At 34.1% G+C, this 25,578-nt stretch overlaps 1 protein-coding gene across 7 annotated transcripts in view; it reads right to left on the bottom strand.

Annotated features, from left to right (window-relative positions):
• The window catches only part of LOC408822, a 698,419-nt gene that overhangs the window by 158,527 nt on the left and 514,314 nt on the right, over positions 1-25,578 (bottom strand). For all 7 annotated transcript variants that reach the window (XM_026440819.1, XM_026440818.1, XM_026440820.1 and 4 more), the window contains one exon: positions 3,981-4,090. In XM_026440819.1, the coding sequence (XP_026296604.1) occupies positions 3,981-4,090 (110 nt within the window). The remainder of the gene's footprint in view (positions 1-3,980; positions 4,091-25,578) is intronic.

Here is a 25,578-nt window from a genome sequence, read left to right as displayed (position 1 = left end):
AATCGAGCCGTGGAGGATCGGCTTAATTCGTCGCTAACTCGATACATCGACGGGGCTTGTCAACAAGTCGGCCAGGCCATCATTTAATTATGTAACAAGGCGGACCGTAATTCACGGCCCTTCGTTTCCCGGCTATCCAATTCTCTAATACGAGACGAAGATGCTCGTTTCGAGATAATGGATCGGATTAGATATCGAGTTAACTCGATCTTTTCGTCGGGGGAAAATGTACTTAAAAAGGGCTGAGGGCTGAGAGATGCAGTTTGTTTTCCTTCGAACTCGTTTTCCTATTTTTTTTTTAAATAGATTTATTCAAATATATCGAACAATTCTAAAAATCTATTAATATCCTGTAAATGATTTTACGTATTCAAAAATCCTCTCCACTCGCTATTCTCGTAAAGTTACATTTCATATTCTTCGAATATTCCCCTGCTTGCTGAAATAAAATAAAAAGAGAGAAACGAATAAAGAGAATAACGGCATAACGTGACGTAACTTAAACACGGCGCTCAAAGACAAAGAGAGGAAAAACAGGCGTACTCCTTTAAATGGTCCTTGACGTAACTACGCTGCTCGGTTACGCGAACGAAGAGATATTGCGTTCGTGTGTTACACTCGACGAGGCGGCGTGTTCCCCGTGGATGCTCGAGGATCGTGCCGCCTGAATATTCAATAGCCTTTCCGAGTTACACATTGTCCACCGTTGTTGGTGAAACGCGACCTCCGTGTACGTGTGTGTACACCGGTTCGGCTGTTGCCTGCAAACTCACCTGCATAAATAGGTATCGATAGAAATGTGGCTTTCGTGTTCCGGTCATTTCATACCGATCTGTATCTGGGTCACGCGTGTACGCGAAAACGCGTGTTTGAACGACGCTTTGGTCATCCATGATATGTACGGATTGTCGAATGATCGATTAATTTGGACGAATATTTCGAGGATTTTGAATTTGAAGGGAGGAGTTTGTTGAGAGTGAAACGATAGACGAGAGATCGAACACTTGTGGGGAATTTTGGGAATTTTTGGAGGGTATGGAGATTCGAAGATTTTGAAATTGAGATTAATTGAGAAAGAGACTAATTGAAATGTATTTATTTGGTAGTTAAGCATATTCAAGGTGGGATGACTTGCCTCGAAAAAATATATATAAAAAATTGAAAAAGTGAGACAATTGGATTAAGAGATAAATTTGAATTTAATCGTAATATAAATTCCATCTTATAATATTCTGACTTTTAACTCATTGCTACATTTCAAAATTATTTTTATTTGTATATCAAATGTGATTGACTATCCATGCGAATCTTATGTTATCAGAAATTTAAATTTAATTTGTCATAGAATATAATAAATATATTCTTGAAAATCTATATTTTTAAAATTAAATTTAAAAATATTATAATATTCTTTTAAGAACGAGATATGAAACAATTATTGTGAAAATTGTTATTCAATCAAATGAAAATTGAATGGAAATTCGAAGATATTCTTCAAAGGATTCGATACATTTGAGAGACAATAATCGTATAAGAAACAGTGTTTAATTAATGTTAAATTTAAACACGGTCGCCGCCGAAATATCTTCAAAGAGATAAAATTAAATTTGCTGAGCTGGATCTATTCGAAAATCAGTTTATGTTATTCGCCCCGTACACAGCGAATGTGTTTAATTATTAACATACAGGAAATTCATCGTGACGTAAATTAACAGAGAATGTCACGGATGTAGTCGTTTCTACATTTATTCTAGAGCCATTTGTATCTAAGCGGAGCGTTCGAGCGTTTAACTGGTTAGGTAAATTTCGACGATTATACAAATAGATTTAATCGAATTATTAGATTTTCAACAATTAATTTCGGTTTGGTAGATAAACTTTTCAATCGAAAAAATTTTCCCTCATCGTCCAATTTTCCACTTTAATGTTATCGAAAAATACCAATGTTACATGTTCTTTAACACGAGTTTTATAAATTAAATTTCGTTTCGATTTAAATTTATTCGCAATTATCAAGAAGATTGGAGAATTGTAACGAAACGTTATTAATTTGAATAAAAATATAAATATAAATAATTCATTCTAAAATCAAGATGTAAATCAAGGATAGAGAAAAGAAATATATTGGAATAGAGTTCAAGGTAATAAATAAAATTGCAAATCGAGAGAGAGAGAGCTCATCCCAATATTTCTCTTGACTTTGTTCAGAAACTGGGAATAGAAATTAAATCGAACCGGACTAACGAAGCGGATGGTTCCGAAACGGCCTTGAACTTTTGCCCTAATTCGATAGTTACACAGATATGTACTCGAAACGCTAAAGCTACGTAATATTTGTAAAATCTGAATGAGCAATTAATAACAAATAATTGTACTCTCTATTACATGATAATAATATAATACAACGAATCATTCATGGAATAAAGATAATTTTGTTCGAATAAATCGTATAACAAGCATAATAAATAAATGAAACTTGAATGTATACACAACATTAAAAATTAACAAAATCTATTTAAAATTTATCAAATTAAAGATTGAAAGTTAACAATTTAATCCATTAATGATATTAAATAATTTCTGTACAATTTTATTACGTTTTTAACAATTTCCTAATATTCAATATTTCTTCCAATCGCTTTCGAGGCAATTTGAAATTCAAATATTTATAGATTCTGCCTTAAAAAAAATATATATATACATATATAGACAAAACGAAGAATGCAATGAAAAAGAAAAGAATTTATTTCGAAAAATATACAAGGAAACTGAAACCGCAGAAGAAATAAAAAAAAAAAGAAAAAAATAATATCGTAGAATGCAAGATACGAGAATCGTAAACGAAAAAAAAAAAAAAAAAAAAAAAAAACGAAAAGCAAACTGCCTAGGGAAACAAAAGCGATAAAACGTGAAGTACAAGTGGAACAATAGTAAAAACGCGAAACGGGAGGAATAAAAGCACGGATTTCGTAGACTTGCGGTTTCGCGAGCCACGCTTCGTTCGCTATCGATTCGTTCTTTTAATTCGATCGCCGCTAATGAACTGTCCCTCCACGATTTTCACTGGAAATTCTCTTCGGTAGCCGGTCTTCACGAGCTAATAAAATTGTCGAACGAACGTCATCGGGAACTGTGATCGGATCGACGATTCAACTTTGACATTAAAACGTGTTTCGAATTCTCGCCTCCGTTATCTCTTCCTTCCGCGTGAATTCGACCGTGGAATGACATCTTTTGTGTTTCAGACGTTGAAAGGAAATTGTGTCAGGGGGTTTAGTATTGGAAAAGTGAGAAGTGTTTCTCTTTTTCCTTTTCCTTTTTTCTTTTTTTTTTTAAATTGTTCATGAAATTGCTTTTCTGTGTTAAACGATGTATAGATATATATATATATATATACGGTGTACATCTAGTCTTTCGCTCTTAATGTTATTAATATTGACAAATTAATATTTTCTCTTTTATACAAATGAGAAGATATCGTGAAAAATATATAGAAAGTTTATTCAGTATTCAAAATTTCTAATAGAATTAATTGAATAAAAAGAAAACATTTGATGATAGAGTACATCGAAAGAGATAATCTAATCATTCATTCATTAGAAGAATCAATCTTGAGATTAAATACGATATTTGCATAAAAGGATAAAAATTCGAATTAAACTGTATACATTTTAATTCACGTATATAGCGTGAAATCAATCAATATAAAAGATAATCCCTAAAAATTGGTTCCAAAAATCTCTTTATCGTTCAAATTAAATTAAATCAATAAAGTATTCGAATAATTATTTAATTAATACGTCAAGTTCAAACAATAAATATAAACAAAGAGATGTGACTTACATTGATTAAGAATGCTCTATACGGAAATTTCCACAAGACAGAGAGAGAGAGAGAGAGAGAAGAGAAAAGAATTAAACAAAATTAAAACAGCCTTGTTAAAGATTCTCGAGTTTTCAATTGTACATAATAAAACCAACCTGGCACTGCTGTGGTCCCTGTCGGTTGGGCGACGAAGCCTTCGGTCTTGGTTTCTTCACCCCCAACTTTCCAGGATCCCCACCCCCAGGTCTCGATTCCTCGCTGCTACCTGAAACCAAAGAAGAGATCTATGAGCTGCTAACTTCCTTCCACTCAACCGATATACATGCAAATCGAAACATGCCACTCAATGAAAATCACACACGCGCGCGCGCGCGCGCTTCCCTTCTTTCTTCCCCCAGCTGGTTGATCGATGACGAAACTATTGGCTGCACACGTCGAGGGGGGCCGATGTTTCGAGATTCTCGATCGAGAATTTCTTGCGACACATAGAGATTTCGCTCTTATACGTTATACATTTTCCTTCGTATCGATCGAACGTGCGATAAAGCGAGTGTTTCTTCGAAGACTTCGACTTATGGAAGATTGATTGCGTTCCTTTTTTGCGATCGGTAGGATATACTTAATGGCCGATTGGCCCGTCAACGTCGATCGATGAAGGAACGATCCAGAGTATCGATCCGGGAAAAAATGTCGAACATGTTTTAAGTGCAAGCTGATATCTTTGAATTGAAAAAAGGAAAAAAAGGTTTTCTTCCTTCTTCTTCGTACTTTTATTTTACTCGATAGTTTTTGCTCTTTGATAATTTTAATCTCTCCATTCTTCAAAAACTAGCAAAAAATTGAATTTATTTAATATTCGTCAAATTCACATTAAATGAGTACTTGAGTTTCTTTGTAATTATTTAATTATTTTTTGTCAGAAAGAGTTTCATTCTAAAGATTGATTTCATTAAAATAAAAAAGGATGAAATGTATTATTTGAATTTATATCACTTTATTTATATATCATATTTTGCAATTTTTATCTACAGTGTTTATTTTTAATCCAACTAAACTTAATTTATTTTTATTTATTTATTATGTATGAATTCTAAAAAATGGAGCAATCTAAAAATAAAACTGTGGAATATATAAATCCTCTCCAAAAATCTTCAGATATTCTCTCTTTTATAATAGAAATTCAATATATAAATATTGAATTGCACTTTCTCAAATGAAATCTAACAACTTTATTTTTTCACAGTAATAAAAAATCTTTCAACGAGTCTACAACATTTCCAAGGCACAAAAAAAAATCTAATTTATCAAGCCACACGTACATTTCCCTCAATCAACGTGATCCCCTCCTCGAAAAGAAGAAAACATCCCTCTTCGCAAACAAGGGTTGATTCAGACATGATCGCCAGAAGAATATTTGCATAGAACGGCAACGAACCGCGAGATTCGCGAGTTAAACGCGAGTTTCCCTCGATTGTGTCCGTTCACGGGACCATTGTGCTCCCTCGACAATAATGACGCGATTCGGCCTCGGAAGGGGGCGGCCCGCCGCGAAGTGGAGTTTGCTCGAAGAAAGGGGAGCACAAAGTCCCTCGAGTCCGCGCGGACATTTTCAATTATTGCGGACACATCACAAAGAACAAAATGGAGAGGCCTTCCCTGACCGGAGATTGTGCTTGGCAAGCCTCATTTCCGGCCGAGGAGCAGCCCTACTCCTCCGATTTACTTTCAAGGAGAGATACGTTTTCCCCCCTCTCTCTCTCTCTCCGCTTCTTGGCCGTCGTCGCAACACCTGCGTTCATCTTCCTTCGTATTTGGCCAACTTCCTCTTCCATCCTTATTTCATGGCGAATCTAATTAATGGTTGTGCCGTGGACGACTATTGTGCCGGAATTCTACTAGGCACGGATCCTTCTACTTTATCTTTAGTTGCACAGAGAGAGAGAAAAGAGGAAAGATGGCTTTTCTTGTGCACAATTTAATTATCGCTGTACAGAAAAATCTAGAGATAAATACATCTTTGGATATGCTTCTTTTTTTTTTTTCTTTTAAGAAAATAAAATGACGAGAGTAAATGAAATAATGGTGATTGATGAAACGAAATTTAATTCAGTAAAAAATATATCTATAAGTTTAACATTTTAAAATAGCATAACTAAAGATTTAAATACATCTTCTTCTGCCTAAGTCTAATCTTATGCATATGACAATGCATATTCATACTTAAAAATTGATAAATCTTTCAACAATTATACAATCCATCTTTCGTTATCAAACATACATCCACGGATACTCCTCTCAGCTGCACCAGAGAAGGGGTTGAATCGCATCCTCGCGAAACTTTCTACCCCCAAAATAAAAAGATCCCTCGTGGAAAACTTTTTTTCGTTCCCGGAAGTGGCGCGATGACGGGGGTAAACAAGTCGCTTTTCATCACCTTCGATGTATTTACAGGAAGGAGCCATCGCGCGCGCGCGCACAGGCAGAAGATAAATGTGTACGTAGCGAACTTTAATAATTTTGTCTTCTTGGAAGGAGTCTGTTCTCCTCCCTCTTCTCCTCCTCTTCCCATTCGAAATAGACGACGTCTGGTGACGTCGAATCCACCGTTAATAGATTCCTCTTTCCTCGCGGCGCAGCCACGGTTTCATCCGGGCCGCAATTTAATAAATCAACGGCCCTGTCTTTGATGCGGCGCATACCGAGCGAATTTGATAAACGAGCCGCGCCTCGCGTCCTCCGCGAGTAATTCGCTCGACCGAAGCTGAATTCGGCGCCGACGCCGCGGAATTTTCATCCCCTCCCCCCTCCTCCTCCGTTCCCTTCCACGATCCACCAACCTCAATTATAGTTCGTTTGAGCGAGACGAGGAGGGGGAGGGAAGGGAAACAACTTTCGATAGATGCACGAATTCGTGACTGAATCTGTGATTGATGATTTGGAAAGGGATGAAAGAGAAGACTAAAGTATTTTGTACAGAAGTTTAAAATTATTGAATTTGTGTGTCTCTTTGCACGTAGAAAATTATATAATATATAATAATGTCAAAATATTGCATCGACGAGTAAATACTCATCCTTTTTATCACAGATACTTTTTATCTTAAATAACTTATTCGTACGATTCTCTAAAATTCGAACGAAATATTACATCAAATATAAATTCATTTATCGATTACATCGTGGAAGTACATCGCCTCCCGTTTTCCATTTTCCAAAATTCCATCGAATTCCATCGCTCGTTCAAGAAATACCGGCTCGGTATTTAATTCGAGGGCGTGGAGCAATTTGGCGCGGAGCCGCGGGCGCGGGATCGTGGAGGATCGCGCAAACATAACGCCTCCATGATCGTTGGGTTTAACGTGTGCACGCGTAAACCGGGCGTGGAAGGTGTCAGCCGCATCCACGGCTGGTGGTGGTGGTGGTGGTGGGATGCGTTTGTAATTCCATTTACCACGTAAGTGGATGCTGCAACGCGCAGACAGCATGCTTAATAAAGTGTACTTAACCGAGTACGCGAGCAGAGGCTGGTACGCGACCTCGTCGCGATTGCATTCGCTCTTCAACGGTGTATACCCGAGGGCGAGGAGTGGAGTTTCGCCGTTTCCTCTTCTCCTTGCCTCCTTGTGGCTCGTGTCGTCTCAGAAAGCGAGGCGTCACCACGACGACCAGGACGAGTAATAATATAATTGCTTCGCCGATCGTGGCAAACACGCCTCCTGTGTTATAAACGTTTCTTCTCCAAGAGAAGATTTCAATCAGGAGAAAATTGGTTTGATATCTTTCCTTCTTAAACCTTTCACTACGATTTCTCCCGCTCAAAGCCGCCAAAAATGTGCACAGCACTTGAGAAAGATCAGTTTATTTTTATTATTGAGAATTCTTGTGAGAAAGAAAATACTGATGTTACATTTCCAGAGAAAGATACAATAATTCCAATCGCTTGTGAATACATGAAAGTAACGAAAGAGTTTGATCTGATTCAAGAAAGAAGATTATTAAATATTTATCTTAATAAATTTTAAAGAAGATTCTGTAAAAGAATTCGATTCAAAATTCGATAACAGGGAAATTTACCAAATTTTCCAGCTCTTATTAAAAATTTGTAGTTCACCAAATTCCCTCTTTCCCCAGCTGCTGCTCATCGGGGAGCAACGGAGGAACGAAACAAGGGAAGAGGGAAAGAAAAAGAGAGAGAGAGAGAGAGAGAAAGAGAAAAAAATCAATGTTCCACCAACTCCAAAAAACTACTACTACCACGTGAACGTGTTTTCACCGTTAACCGCACGGTGGAGCGGAACCGTAATTTGGAGCATCTATCTTTTAATTGCTGTTCTTCGTTCCATTGCACCGTTAAAAGTTTAACGAGGGAGCCGCGATGCATTTTAATGGCCGGACCTGCGTTCGTCGCCCTGGGACCGTTAATTGGTAACGATATTCGAGCGGCTGTAATACATTCGCGATTTCGTCTCCCTCGGCGTTGTTTGGTCGGTCGCATTTCAACTCCCGTCCCTTCGGGGGCTTACCCCTCGTGTCTCAGGAACCGTCACTCCGTCGGTTCCCCTTGCATAATTGCATCGCTAATTTTACTAGACAAATACACGGTTTCGTGGCCACGTATACTTAACAGGCCACCGAGGACGCGGCAATTGTACAACAGCTCAAAAACCGTTTAATATTCATACGGGCGGGTAACTCGGTGGCCGTCGCGATCAACTTGCGAGGATATCTCCGGATAGAATATGCTCCCAGATGTTTAGAGATGGCTCCTTCCTCCGTGTTAATCTTCCACCATATATTTCAGCTCGAATGTATATATATATTAAGACCCTCTTAATGTTAATCTTATTGTTGATAAATATTAATATAGATTGGAAATTTTATATATTTATGTAAACTCACGCCATCTGTACGATTGATCTATAACTAAATATATGTATATTTAAACTATATATTAGTATATATTATATATAGTATATATTAGTATATTTATATTATGGGATGGGAAAAGGATTTATTTAATTGAACTTTACACATTGGAATTATATACTTCTTCGTAATTTCGGTTTATTTACTTGTTTCCAAATTTTATAATAATATTTAAGGTTAAGATAATTGATTGGTATTGTAAAATCTTAAATTCAATGGCTAAGAATTATACAGGATGTTCTAAAATTGGAATGTTAATAAACTGAAAAAAAAAATAAATAAATTATTCGTTTATACATATATCGAAACTTTGTTTAAAAAATGTACATAATTAAAATTCATGATTTATGACATAATACGAATTTTTATTCAATATTGTGAGAACAATAATACGTGCCAACCTGATACGTCATTATATCGTTCACGGGAGAAGCCTTAATTAAAGAGGAAGAGCGAAGAAAAAAAAACTTGTAGTTTCCTCGCCGTGGTCTTAATTATCCGGCTCTTCGAGCATTTTACAGGCTATGCAAAACATCGTGGTGGTCCACGCCGTGTGGCGCGGTATGCGACGACAATTTTTCACGTGTTCTACCGCATTAAGCCGCGACCTGCAAAAATGCGGGAACGCTGAAAATGCGCCAACCCTGCCCCCTCCCCGTGCAGCGGTCGAAATAAATAATGCATGAGAAATAATTGTCGGTGGTGGCCTGCCTCTCGTGAAGGCTTCATTTGTCGTTTCAAGTTTGTTTACGAATTCCGGGGGACAAAGGAGCGTGGACGAAATTGCCCCCCCATTGATGAATCCAATTTCTTCTGTTTTTCTTCGCTTGAAAAAAGTATGACGGAAATATTAACTTTTTCCGCCTATTCCGCCTTGAAATTAGAATTTTTCGAAATTTTTTCGAATTTTCTCTCTTTTTTTTTTTAATAAATTGAGAATATACGAAATTTAGAAACAGAAATGTGTAAAATAGAAATGCTAGTACAAAAGAAAGGAAAGTTGGAAAAAACGAATGATAATAAATTAGCGACAGATGAGAAAATTAAAGAAAAATTAGTTTAAAATTAACAATGCTGTTTTTATCATTTTTGTTATTATATTTGTTAGCTTAGAGTATTTTTTTATATACTTTCATTTTTGTTATACAATAAATTCTCTTGTTTTAAAAAAAATTAATCCTTCTTTTCGAAATAAAAATTTTATTTCGTTAATAATATAAATACTTTAATTTGCATTGCATTGAAGTCAATTTGACTTTTACTTGTTTTAAGAATTTGTAAAGCTATTTAATATATACCTAATAATAAATATTTGAATATTATATAAAATTATTTAAAGATAGATTACACTAAGTTAATAAGATGAATTAATCAAATTAATTAAAAAAAATTCCACGTCAATCGAGTATCGATATATCCAATTAATTATTATTAACTCTTGCAATTCCACATGTTTATTTAACCGATGCAATTGCTCGTGCAAAAATTCTTTTAGTCCAACATCGATTACACGACGCCATCTTTTAAACTGAAAATGTTTCTGTTTAAAACCAATAGATGGTGCTAGGTTACGCTCCTTTGACATTGTCCAACTTTATTTGATCATTTCAAAAAACGTATAGCATTAAAATCAATTAAAACTTAGAAGATTTAAATAAATCTTACATTCTTCCTCCTTTTTGTGACATTTTTTCTGTATTACACGTACGTTAGGGTGTTAAACATTTCGAAAGGCAATTTTTAAGCCTTAAATTTTGACGACTAAAACGTTGAGTAATAGAGTGGAAAAATAGCAATAGCAGCGGGAAACTCGACGGGATAAAATATTGATTGAATTTATGGCGCACGAGGAAGAGCTAACAGAAGTCGTAGGAATAAAGGGTGGACTTTTGAATAGATTCGTTGAAATTGTATCTGGCTCACGACGCCGCCGTTGAAATCGATTTTGGCTTCAGGGATTTAACATAGCAAGGCCAGCCCACTGCAGGGGACCACTGTCCGTCAGTGATCAGATTTAACGATAATGCCAGATAATTAGATTCCACCTCTAATTCCCGTTACCAATCAAGGAATTATCAGCGACTGGTAATTACTGGCCAAAATTACCTATTCTCTACAAATATCTCCATCTCTAGTCACCTCTTATCTCGTTCCCATTTCTGGTTCCTCATCCTTCGAGGAACGATTATTAAATTTTGAGATGGGCCGTTTGTACTTTGTATTTTCCACTGAGAAAGAATTTTGAAATTTTTGTAGGTCTAAAGAAATTTATCTACGTACAAGCATCCTTTAAGATTGATATTTAAAATAAAGAATTGATCAACAAATATTTAATTATATGAGATTTCTTTTCTAAAATTAATCCTGAATTCTACTTTGTTAAATGGAAATATATATATTTTTTAAATATTATCATTAATTTTTAAAGTACAAATATAGAACAAAAATTTATAATTGTGATTTGTACGAATAAAATCAAACAAACAAATTTTGAAATTTAAATTTATTTAATCAAAATTTATTTAAATATTCTCCGAAAAAAAAAATATCGAATTTTGAAATACTTTTTACTATTTTATTTTAGAGAATTTTAAATTTCTTAAAAAATAATTTTAACATTAGCATATATTGTAACGTAAATTATTATAATTCGATAGAAGAGACATCTGTCTCGTTTCGTGAGATTTGTGCAATCAGATTAATAATGGAATGGATGTATTTACTTTGCATATATTCATATACACGCATCTATTCAATAAAGAAAACAAATATATAACAATAACAAAAAATTTACAATTGGTTAAATTCTTCTATTCGAGTATACTGGTCATTTTGAATTTTGAATTTCAAATTGATATCTTATTAAAGAAAAAAGATTACGAGTTGAAGAAACGTCGATGTTTCCTTAACCTAGTGGAAAAAGTCAACGACAACGTCGCCCGACGATAGATGGAAAGGAGAAAGGAACGTTTCATGCGTTACGTTCGTTTGATTCCGTCGCGAAAGGTCAACTGATTTTCCAGCTGAAATATGTTTCGACGTCAAACAGACAGATCTATAAATATCCGGCTTTCCAAATATCGATGATATTTACATTTCGTAGATTTGCACAATACGTGGACAATGAAAACAGGTCCCGCTTATAAATGTATCGCGAGAGAGGAACACGAAGTTTGTGTAACAAACAATATCATTATTGCAAACTTCGAATCACGACGTTGAAAAATCTTTTCCTCTTAATATAATCCATCCTTCGAAAAATATGTTATTTCGTTGGGAAAAGTGAAATTTTTGCGATAAGAATTTAGTAAGAAAAAAAAAAGAAAGAAATTATAAAATAGAATCGAGAATTTTCCAATTTATATATCTGATTTTCATTTCGCGATACGCAAGTACAAATATTTTCATCGATATACAATTTTAGATTTTTCGTTACGTTTTTCCTTATGAAAAATCAATATTTGCCATCGGAAGATTTACTTTGATTTTTTGATCATCAAATTTGAATACACTATAAAGTTTAAAGAATATTTCGAATGACTTATACAGAGAAGATAGATCGAATTTTTTTTGATCGAGTGTCGCTCAATTTCAACATCACATAAAGATTCATGATTCCACTTTCAGAGTAAGCTTTCCACGCGAAGAGTTTTAAAACGATATATACAATATTCACGAAACATGAAAAACGTTAAACAGTAAAGAGAAAAATAAATAAATACATGTGGAGCGGGTTTGCAAATACTTCAAATGTGACCAGCAGTACCTCATCGATACTGTAAAATAATCAATGTAGTCACGTTGGTAAACTTCGCCGCTATCGATTAAACTTTCATAAAACTGTAGGAACGAAGGGCAGAAAGTTGCGGTTTCCTATACTATGATAAAAAAAAAAAAAAAAAGAAGAAGAAGAAGAAGAAAAAAAAAACAGGGAAGAGAAATAGAATAAAGTCCCCCCGGTGAATGGATGTCGAAACGCAAAACTTGCGGGAATTTAATCCGCGTGAAAAGTTTTCTGGCGTGAATATAGCTGTACCTTTTACGAGAACCCATAAAAGGCTGCAGTGAACCTTAACTGCTGCATAATGAAAACGATGCGTAAACTGTGGAAAGAGGCTGTATACCGGGGTCCCTTGACCTGTTTTCTGAACAGAAAAAACAACCCCTCTTGAAGTGTTCCTAAAAAGTATGAACAGATGTGTAAAGTGAAACGATTGGACGTAACAACATTGCAGCGTTTACTCTTTTACGATTACGATATTTTCAAGATATCGATAGTAGTAGATCTCTCTTTTGTATCTCTCTATTGTGTATTTGTTATTGCGTTTTGTTCTGTGGATTAAAATACTTGATATTGAATTTTATACACTATGCAATTTTTTCAAAAGAGGTAGAAGAGATTGCAAATAAATATATATTTTTGATTTTATATTATGTACAGATTTAATAGATGCAGAATAGTTTATATTACTTGAAATTTAAAGATGTTTCATAAATTATGACATTTTAAATAAGGATAATGAAAATGATGGTGGAAGATGTATTGAAAATATCAAAGAAATATTTAGAATTTAAAATTCAATAATTTGTAATAAATTATATTGAAATTATGTTAAGAATTGGAATTGTTGTGTATCTTTTGAGAATAATATATTTATTATAATTTTTGTATTTTAGATCCAAATTATAAAGCATAAAATGTTTAATCTGAAAAATTAATATTTTTAAAAATGCTACATATTATTATTATCATTATTATTATTATATGTAACATATATCTATATATGTCAAATAATACCAATTATACGAAGAATTTAAATTTACATCGTTTTTACATTTGTTATTAATAAAAAGAATTCAAAAAAATATGTAAAGAGAAAGAATTTTCAATATTTTAATAAATTTTAAAAGTGAGAAATTTAGAATTTATTTTTACAAAGAATAATATGGTAAAGCTTGCTGTTTGTTTCATAAATTTACAATTTAAACATTAATATTAGGTTCAATTTTAAAATGTCATCACAGATTTCCAGATGATAATATCATTTCATATTTTTCTCAAATTTCAATTTCTTATTTATCTGTCTTTCATTTCTTAGTAATGAATAATTTTAAAATATTGAATAAATAAATAAAAGGTATAGAATGAATGAAAATTATTTGAATTATTTTCAAATATTAATTGTTTTGCTCGTCATACGCAATATCTTTCAAATATCTTTCTATAACTTTCAGGATTTAATAAACTGGATTATACCTTATATATATATCTACGTATCCAATTAAAATGCGAACAAAACATCGTTGATACGTGTACGCGTATATACGTGAAATGCAATATTCAGAAAGGAGAGAGAACGGTATAAAGGTTTTCAATCGACGAGTGTATTTGGCTTGCACGAAGTTTTCCGTAAAATTTGTAATAGAGTGACAAAAAATCCGGCTATAGAACGTAAATTTTGATTAGCCCACAGAAAATATCACGTGTCACCGAAGCCGAAATTAATCATTTCGTGATATACACATTGAAAAGAGGAACCTATTCGTATTTTTATACGAACCTGATAATGTTCCTGTGAAATGGATTGCGAAATAGAAGGAACGTGAAAATATAGATAGAGAAAAATATAGTGAATGCATAAAAGGGAAATTTTTAATTTTTAAGAAATCTAAAATTTTAATATATATAAACACAGCTAGTTCTCTATCTATATCTTTAAAATTAATGCCATTGATTACAAATAGCCACGAGATTTCACAAAGACTTTTAACACAGATAAAATATATAATATTTCAAATAATCAATATTAAAAATATCGAAGAATGAATCAAAATTCACTTTTATAATATTATAATTTATAATTTTCAAATATTTTGATTAATTTTTAATCTGAAATTAAATTTTTACGTATAACTTCAAATTTCTATTATTTTTCCCTGTTACTTTTATAACAGAAACTTGCAAAAGCAAAATTTATCATTTACAAAAACTATTTTCAACGATAAATAACGAAAAAAAATAAATTTCTTTGAATAAATACTTTTTCAAAAATATAAGAATATCGATTAATTGAAGATAATTCCTCAGGTAATTTTAAGCAACATTTTCTATGCATTGTGATACGAATTACTAACAAAAAACATTGGCCAATCACAGAGCACGTGATGATACCGTTAGATATTGACTTTGAACAAGATCAAGCAACATCGAAGAAAATGATTGAAATATTAAATATAATATAAATATTTTTTTACTGTTAGATTAAACTAGAATTTAACAATTCTCAAATACAGTTAGATACTTTGGTAACAATTTACCAACGAAACGAAAAATCTTGATCATCGTTCCCATATAAAAAATGTTCGCATCATTATGTTACCAGTTTTCATCCAGATATCGATCATCTCAGCGTCGAGTATCTCCGGCGAACTCCATTCACGATGCATCTACGCAATTAAACGTATAAAAAGACACGTGGATGGAAGAGTCTCTTCCGACTCTGAATGAATGCACATCAGGTGCACGTGTGTGTTGGAGTACGACTCGAGTAGGAGCACGCATATTTCTGAAGTGGGCCATCATCCCGCGCTGCAGATGCACACTGGCTCGCTTAATGCGTGTTGCAAATATGTGGATGCGGAAAATTCCAAGTACGATATGCATTCCAGCTAGGTATCGCGATGAGAATCTTTCCGTTTCAATGCGGTAATGTGTTTCTAATCTAACGACTCGCCAGACGTTCTCATTTCATGTCGAAACGATCGTCGCCACGATTCAGGCAGAGATTTTTATTCTTGGATCGATGTGGTTCGTTCTCACGAGACGGTATGACGATGAGGGAGACATTTCTTTTGATTTAAAATTTATCGTAAAGTCGATTTTATTCCTAATGATACGTGCACGGTTCCTGTGTCGTTTTTGAATTTCGCGCCGTTGTGAATTTAGGTTATGTTCGGGATATCGACTTAAATATAATTAATCGTAACGATGTCGGTCGAGTAAATAAGTTTAGAATTATCTTTTTCTAGAATTATATTTTAAAATTTAGTAGAATTGACGAATAGTTGTGTATTTGAGGTTATGTTATGCGCGAGATATTTATATATTTTGTTCTTTAAAAAATTTCTATGTATCAAATTTAGTGATATTTTAAAATTAATATTGGTTTAGAAATACTATTTTTTCAAAAATAAATATTTTCTTTCTAGATAAAAAAAATATATCGATTTATGCATAAAGTTTTATGTAAATAACATAAATTTCGATTAAATTTTATCATTGATGTAAAAGTTACGTGTTAATTTACAAAATATACAAAAAGAAAAATAAGATTGATTTTAAGAAAAAGTATATATTGTTTATTTATAAAAACTCTCTCTTCTCGTAAAAAAAAAAGTGTCAAGGATAAGAATAATTATTTAATATTTTTACGATTATCACGAATCATAGAATTCTTTCACTACTTAACTCAACGATCGAAAAACAGTATTCCAAAGTTTAACACGAGCAATATTCGACAATAAGGAAAAATATGCATATATTTATGCACCTCTCAAAAAATCGAATAAAGAGTACCGACAAAGATATTCCTTCCACCAGGGTGTTAGCGATGCAATTTAAAAAACTGTTCAAGCTTCCCCATTCAGATCCACGCTCTTTGTGAACAGACGCGCGAAAACGTATTTTCCGTGCGTTCCTGTGTATTTATCCGTGGCAACCCTTCCTCCTCCTTTTCCTTTTTCCTGCTCCAGCCGCTTACTTTTACAGAGAGAAAGAGAAAGAGAAAGAGGAAGAGAGAGAGGCTCGACTTTCTTTTACAAAGAGCACTTATATTTTTAATTCCCCTTTACGTTTTCATCCTTTCCTCCCCCTCCCCTCCTCCTCCTCCTCTCCACGTCCTTTTTATCATCACTGGTGGCCGCTCTTTCGCGTTTAATTTTTAATCCGCGCTGATTCTCGAACATCCGTGGAACAAAAATTTCAAAGTTTCCCGCTCGAACCTATCCGGCCTTCGCTTTCTTTCTTTCTTTCATTCTTTCTTTCTTTCTTTTTTTTTTTTTTTTTTTTTACGACCTGTAAAAATAACCACGAGCACCCGCGTGCCCGTGAAAAACATGCACATCGAGGGTGAAATAAAAACGGAAGGTACGTGCAAGGGGGAAAAAAGGTGCGTGATATTTTTACTCTGTGGAAATGATGAAGAGGTAACGCGATTAAAAGTTTCGTGGGATAGTTATTGTAGAGAGATGGCTCGTCTTTCAAAGAGAAGGTATTTAAATTATTTTGTATAATACAGTTTACAGTTTCGAATTTGATATAAATTGTGTAAAATGTAGAGTACATTTGAGTTGTAGTACGTCGAGGATATCAAGTGCTGAAGTATTATATTCGTTTCTTTAAATATAATTTCGTAATGGTACGTAAGAATTATAGTGATTATAAAAATATTTAAATTTCAATGCTCTGTTATCCCATGAAAAATTTTTATTTCCAGATTTAAAATAAAAATATAAATTTCAATTGCTTCTCATATATTTATATTAAAAATAACAGGAATAAAATTGCTCGTATAATTTCATATAAAATTAATTGTATACCAGACACGATAGTAGAAATATGTATTATTGAGTTAATTAAAAAGTTAGCAATTATTTAAGGAAAAATTCATTGAAATATATTGAATAAAATAAAAAAGTATTTCTATTTTACGGTATCTTTAGAATAAAAATTAAAAATTAATTTTTAAGATTATTTTCTGAAAGACAAACATTCAAATTTCATTCAAGTTAAACAACTGCTAATACTACTGGAAGTAATAGTATCTCTTCTCATCTCGCTATTTCTTCGTGCATTGATAAAAGGGAAATAAAAAGTTTGTGAAAAACATGAAGGCATGAAATTAAATTTTATAACTCGCATCATTTCACGCAGAAAGTAAATATTTTCGAAAACGTTATTTCCACCGGTCGAGCACAAAGCAATCTTGCTACTTCCGCAATGTCGCTTATACAAGCAAACACATCTTCCAGGAAGAAAAATAATATCGGCCGCGATATTCTTCTTTCTCTCGTCTCGAGGAAGCAATGGTAAAAATAAGGGACGAAAGAAGATTTTTCTTAAGTCGAATGTGAAACGAGAAAAGCATATCGTGTGTAATAATTGAAAAATAAAATTAAAAATAAAATATAATTTGGTGAAAATGAGTTTTAAATATCTGTGATGAAAAATTTGAATTTTTGGAATGTTATTTTGACAATAATGGTGGAATATTTTTAGAATACATTTGTAGTTGAATTTGAAATAAAAATTAGAACAGATGTAAAATTTTGAAATTTGTATTGTTTTTTGAAAAATAAAAATAGAATAAATTTGGTATAGATATGAAATTAAAGTTAAAATAAAAATTGAAATAAATTTCAAGTTAAATTATGTGATATGTATTTTATCACAGAAGATATTCAATAGAAAGGAAAATTAAAAATTTTTTTACAATCAAAATTCAATTTATTCAAGTGTCCTATAAACATTATATATTTCGAGTAATAAAAATTCGTAAATTTATAATAAATATTACAAATCGTGGACCGATCGATATCGAAATATGAAAGCTAATATTGATTATGATAAAAAAATAGAGGGAAAATATTGTGAATATATTTTTAAATATTCAGTAAAAGTAAAGCATTTGATGGATATTTATCGTTTCGTTGCACCTTTTGCGGTAACATATATTTCACCCTCTACTACATGGACCATGGATCGTTGCGTTATACGAAGAATCCTTTTCACTTGAGTAAACAACAGAACGTTTATTTGTTCCGATTCAATTTCAAATCGCTGTTTATTTTCAATACACTCCGCCAAAACGGAAATGTTTGTGCATATAAAAAAGTATCTAAAAATACATCTTCGTCTGCGATATGATAATATAAAAATATTTTTAAGGATATATAATGTTTGTTACAAAATGGGATAATTATTGCAACGATATGCTAATTCGATCATTGATGAATTCAAATCGTTAGTTAATTTTGATTAACAAATATCTTATCGATCAATACGAATTCACGGATAATTTAACTTGAAAATTTGGAAAAACGTTTTTAAAATTCGAAAGTTACAAGAATTCGAAGATTCAAATAAAACTTCCAAAATTCAAAGAAACCTTTCAAATCGAATATTCCGGAGAAGAGAACTTCCAAAATTCAAAGAATCAGACTTCAAAGAAAACTTCAATAAAGAAACATTCCCATTTCTACCATTCCCTGAACTAATTCAATCAACGAGATTTTCCAATATCAATCTACAGACACGTTTATATTACAAAAGAAAAGTTGTTAAAACTCGAGTTATCGAGTTAATCAATATCAATGATGAAAATGGTACGATTGGTAAAATTCTTATGAACTGATTAAAAATTGAGTTTTCAAAATGATTGGAAAAATTCGTGATCAATTAATTCGATCGTAAAAATTATTATTATTATTAATCTCGAAATGAGTATTGATCGTAACGAATCAATACGTGTCAATAATTTACGTGGTAATTGCAAATGGAACGAAAACAATTTGTCGTCGTGACTGGTTGTCAGTCTCAGAGAGTTTCACAACATCTTGTGACTGGATACGTGTTGAAAACCAGCCGGAAGGCCATGCTGTCCAAAACCGCTGAACTACGGAAGTTTGCCTGGAGCTAAACTCAATACACGTTTCTGGCTTCGAGGATATAACGAATATTTCGAATATAGATTTTAACCCCCCTCCCCCCCTTTTTGTCCTTTGTTTTATTCACTTTCTGACAGATTCAATATCACTCCCCTTTATTTTCTTTATTTATGAAATATAGTTTCGATCAATTGAAACATTAAAATACATACGATATAAGAATCTTCTTATGACGACGATTTCATTAACAAAACTCTTTTCTTTTGTGAAGAATCAAATATCTTTATCCTCTTCTTTATTTTGAAACTTCTCTCTTAAAATTATTATAACGTAACAGAACAATAATAAATAAAAATAATAAAATCAATTTCCATTAATCCACTCTCCACTCTCAATACACGATAAACTCGATAAAAATAATTTCAGGGTGCATAAAATATTCCAATATTCGCTTCTGGCTTCCATTTAAACCGAATTCAAAAACGAAGAAACTTACTCTACGTAACACGACTAACCCAATTGTTTCTTCCCCTTAGATCCCGCAAGAACCACTCACCAGCCAGTGAATTAAACACAATCGCGAGTGCTGGACAAGAAACAATCTAAAGTCATAAACGTGTGTTGGCGTTTGTCCTTGTAAAAAGCCACGCTGACGTTCCGGGGCGGTGGTAAATGGATACGGTGCCGTGGCGGGCGCAAAATCGAGGATCGAGGGGTGAGAGGAGAAGGGTAGGGCAGGTCTGGCGATAGATAGTTCGGCTTTTTATCAACCGGCTCTGGAATATATTGCGGGAAGATGGAGAGAATCGTTAACGTCCACTATCGTTCCCTTCCACGGCGTTATCAATCAAGTAGAGGGAAAAATAAGTATCAGAGCTTAATTCATCGATGTCGATACACCAGGGGGAGCACTGGTGAGACTATGATGATGAGATCACGATGAGAAGATCTAAGGTGGAGGGGTAATTTTAGAATGAAATTGTGTAGGAATTTTTCTCTTTTTTTTTTTTTTTTGGAGGAAGGAGAAAGGATTAACAATATTTTAAGTTGGATTAATGTGAAACTATTACAAAGTTTATTTCAAAGTATAGAAATGCAAATTTGACAATTTGCAATGGTTGTAAAATTTCGATCGAAAATTTGATATTAATTTGCAACCCTTGATTAAATATTATCATGATCGTTTCGTTAATGAGAAAGTTGAGAAAAGTTGAAAACGTTGTTATGGATAAGTTTGTAAATAAATCATGTCCAATATAAGAGAAATGGAAAGCATTCACTTCGAAAGATAGATAAGCAGTTTATCTAAAGATGAAGATAATTAATTGTTTCCTTAATTGATTCTCTTAAGTATATATATATTTGAGCAACACGATCTACAGATATAATTAATCATTACGGTTGTTAAATCATAGTTCTTAATCTCTTCCAGCTACGACGTTACTATATTTAATTTATTTAGTATTAAATAAATCAAATGATCAAATTTTATGCGATAATAAAAATAAAAATAAAAATCTCATAACGTTATTGCAAATAAATATTTCCAAGATATACATTCTCTCTTAAATTCTTTTCAAATAATTATTCACGATAATTCATTAAATGAACTTAAAACGTGATAATATAGAAACGAATAAGGTAAATAAATAATTAACATCGATTAGCATACAAAAAAATCAAATAGATAAAGATTTCAAACATCATAACAATCGAGATAATTAGCGCATCGATAATGACGTTCCAGGAAGAGAGAGAGAGAGAGAGAGAAAGAGAAATTTCGTCGATTCGAAAAATACAGCCTGACTTCCCGACAAAGACTCGTATCTTGATTTAATCCGCGTTTCGTTCCCTAATTAAATTAATTAACATAGAGGGACAATGCGGATGGTCTTTTGTTCCCCCGTTACCTTTGATCAACGATCCCCCTTTGTGGAATCAAACCGGCAATTGTATCTGACGTTTGATATCCAATTTTTGCGCTCCCATTTTTTTCTTTTTCTTTTTTTTTTTTTTTTTTAGTTAGGCTCCACGCGAAGAAGCTCACCCGATGCCTTTTCTTCCACCGCGTTTCATTTTCACGAACAATTCCATTTTCCCGCGGCTCTGACGCGCGAGGCATTATTAAACAAGGCTATTTGGTATTTTTCCCTTTTTAATATCCCCGAGTGGAAGGGATAGACCGTTCAATTCTTTGGACTTTAATTTAACGAATTTAGGATTTAATTAGAATTTCAAAAAATGAAAATTGGAACTGTATTTTTTTTCATTGAAATAATTAGTGGATCTATCACAGTGATCCAAGTATAAGAAAATCGAACGAAATTTTAAACAAGATTGATTCAGAAAAAAAGAAAAATAACAATACAAATCTAATGATCTAATAATTTTGAGTTATTAATACTGAAAGATCATTCATGTGTTTCAAATTTGACATCTTGATATAAGATTCTTATCCAGTTTTATAGATTCCTTATAGAATCTTAATATTTAAAATCATTTTTCGAAAAATTACTTTTTAATTCTGTCATCATCACATATATTCTTTACACATTGATTTCACACGAGAATCTACTAAATACTTAATATTTTATTTCATATTTTCCCAATTAATGATGTATAGATATTATTTCCATCAAATAATGGAAAAGAATATATCTGAATAAATCAATCGCAACAAATTCACTCTCTTTTGCAAAAACAGTTTTTTCTTTTGAACTCTCTTCAAAGAACCATTTCTCCTACAAATAGTCAAACCCTGGAACATCCGTATACGAAAGATAGTTGCGGCCAAGAATTCTCACGACAAAAAGCCTGTTGAGCCTACCATCCGCCACAAACGTCCCCTTTCCGCAACATTGCGCCCCACACTTCCAAAACCATCAATCCGAAACCCAAGCGTTCGACAAGCACTCCGGCTCCGTTGTCATCAAAGCATTTCGATCCGGCTCGCGCTCGTCTGTTTCCGCAAAACCCGCCTCCTCGTCTGCGGCGGCTACACGAGAAGAGGTATCCTACCACCCTCCCCTTTCCTCCCCATCTCTATCGAAATACCCTGTCTCGAGAGTGTATTTCGATTCGAAGAATCGAAGCCGTAATCGAGAAACGCGAAGGCGAAAGGAAAAAAAACAAGCCAAGGGAGAGAGAGAGATAGAGAGAGAAAGGAGGAAAGGAAACAAAGAAGGAGGGAGGGAGGGAAAGGAATAGAGTCGGGTCTGCGCCGCGATACAAGGCGGCCCAATAACGCGCGCGGACCATCCTCCGCTTAAAATCGCTTAAACCATCCCCTCGCTAGATTTATCGCGAGGGGGGCTTGAAAAGAGGAAAAAGAAGGAAGGACGGGGATATATATTCGAGTCCTCCTCGCGGGGGGTGCCTTTGGAGCGCGGAAAGAAGCGTGGAGGAAGGGGTGGATAGGTTTCGAAAAACTGGGAGCGAGAAGGAAGAGTGGACGAAGAAAGGGAATCAGGGGGATGGTGTTTCGCGTGGAGAGGGAACCGACAGCAACCACCCCAATTTATAATATTTATCGCCGTTAGCCGATAATGGAATTTCGCCTGGCGCGTTTATGCGCGTATATATACGGCCCTAGCCGGCCTCTCTTAAATCCTGAATCGGGACGTATGGCCGGCTTCCACCCCTCTCGTAATATTCCTCGTAAATATCCGCTACCGTCGTGTATATATATATATATATATATACTTGTGTTTTTTATTTGCCTCGCTTTTTCTTTTTTTTTTCTATCTTTTATCGGGGGATTTCTTTTTTTTCTTTTTTCCAAAAAGGACGTTGGATGTTCGAACATAGAAATTGAGATGGAATTCAAGGGAATAAGAGAGGACGTTCACTCGCTCGATTCGTGAGCGATGAGACAGCTGCGGTGGATTCATAAATCATAGGATGTATAATGTCTGGCATGAATAAATTTGTCGTGTCGTATTAATTTCCGCGAATATTTAGCTTGGGAGATTTGGATTTTTAATTTGTACGCGATTCGTTGTGTATAAATGAAATATGGATTGGTAAAATTAGAAAATTCAGAAGAGATTAATCAGATTTAATCATCCATCTGATATTAATCCTTTATTATATTTTTCAATCTTTCGCGATTGAAATTAGACTCTTTTAAAATATTTTAAATAATTTTGCATTCGATTAATTGAACTTCGAACAATCATATCACAATCAATTCTTATTAAATTAGCAAGAAATTACAAAATTAAACTACAAAAGCGTCTTTTCTCTATTTTATAAACATACAAAAAAACATTCTCACAAAAATCTTACGAAACAACCAACATCGATCGGGATCGAAAATTATCGAGAGGATTTTCCGGAGGAGAAAAATACCTCGTGGAAAAATTTCATCGACGAACAGTGCTGGAAAGAACGAAGAGAGGAAGAGAGAAAGAGAAAAAATCTGAAACAAAGGCGCAACAAACAAGAGGAAGCGAGCATCCCTCGCGGTGCTAGGAATCCGAGGGAAAAATTCGCGCGGAATTCATTAGTCGAGCGATTCGAAATATTCGTCCATTGCGCGGGAGCAAACGCTTTGTCCGCGGCGAAATCGTCTACGCCGTAAATCCTGGGAGCCGGCGCAGCTTATCGATTGGCGCGCAAACGAAACGGAAAGCGGGCCGGGGGGAGGGAGGGGAGGGAAGGGGATGGCGGGCGCCTCGTAAATACCGTTTCGTATCAAGCATAACGGCCACCAGGCTGCGGTTCTGTTTATACTCGAGCGGATAATACACTGTGTTATAAATTTTGGCCGGCAACGTAACGCGATCCACGTGTCTATTTGCGACCCGCCTCTCTTTCTCTCCTACGAATGTCGGTCAAGTAGAGCGCGAAGGGTAATTTCGGCCATCGTCTTGAACAGACTGGGACACATTGTATTCAGACGGGTGGCCGACTGTCGTCGAATGTATCTCGAAGACAAACGATAGTGTCCTGTTCATTTCAAATATAGATTATTTCATAGGAATTGAAGGGAGGAAGGAAAAATTTATTCTAATCTATTTTTATAGAACAGAATTTTTTCTTTTTAAATTTTATGGGAATAAAAAAGGAAGGTTTTTTTTTTTAAGAAATTTGACAATTTTAATTGTTCGTATCGTTTGTTTTTTTTTAAACAATTTCATTAAATAAAGAAACGTTTCACATTTGCATTCGGTGATTTATATTCGATACAGTATGAAATATTTGCAAATGGAGAAAATAATTCCAAGCACATTTTTTCTGGCTTAAATATCACGCAAAAAATGCAAGAGAATTACGAAAAGGAACAGAGTGAAATGAACAAGATATTTTTTACACATTTCTTATACCTTTCTTTCTACGTTACAAAAGAGCAACAAATGCGCGTTATTAATAAACATCTCTGGAAATATACGCGCGTTACAATGGTCGAATTTATTCTCGACGTGTAATATAACGTGAAAACTGTCGAGGTGTAATAAATTTTTAAACAAAATTTCAAACTTCCTCCCTCCGCTAATTATTAATCACGCGACGTTATTATTACCCTTGTACGTAAAAATACGTGTATATATCGATGAATTTACATTTAAATTTACATTTAATAGGGGAGCAAGGCCAAAGGCATAAATTTCCCGAACGTTACCGCAATATTTAGCGGCGCAAATATCAAGTGCCAAGAAAGATATTCATGTCTCCCGAATAATTCTTTAATACCGTTACGAATAATCCGTCCCGCACAAATTTTCCTCCACAATGCGATTCGATCCACGTGTCTATTTGCGACACGCACTCACCCCCTCCGCTCCCTGTTCCCCTTTCTCCCGTACAAATTGGCCGAACAGCACGTGCAAATCCTGGCCGCAAACTGGATACGTCACAGCGTGCACGGCTCGCTAATTAACCCTTTTCAATTTTCTCTCAAATATTGACGCGTGTGCGCCAGGCCCGCGCACTTTGGCCGAGCGCCGTGAAATTGCGAGATTTCCGCAATTTCCCGATCGGATCGATGATCCCTTTTTTTATTGATCGACAGCGGCGGCCAAAGGGATCGTTTATCCCGCGAATCTTTCGAAAAACTCTTTCCTCGTTTGTATCACAGAGTTGTGTTCTCGAACGCTTCTTAATTTCGTGTTTGAAGATATAAAAGTTGGGCAAAAGATGAGATGGACGTCGTCTTATGATT

Source organism: Apis mellifera, linkage group LG5 (genome assembly GCF_003254395.2).
Source record: "Apis mellifera strain DH4 linkage group LG5, Amel_HAv3.1, whole genome shotgun sequence".
Taxonomy (NCBI): Eukaryota; Metazoa; Arthropoda; class Insecta; order Hymenoptera; family Apidae; genus Apis; species Apis mellifera.
The sequence above is the reverse complement of the archived record's forward strand: the minus strand, read 5'-3'. Positions and strand labels throughout refer to the sequence as shown.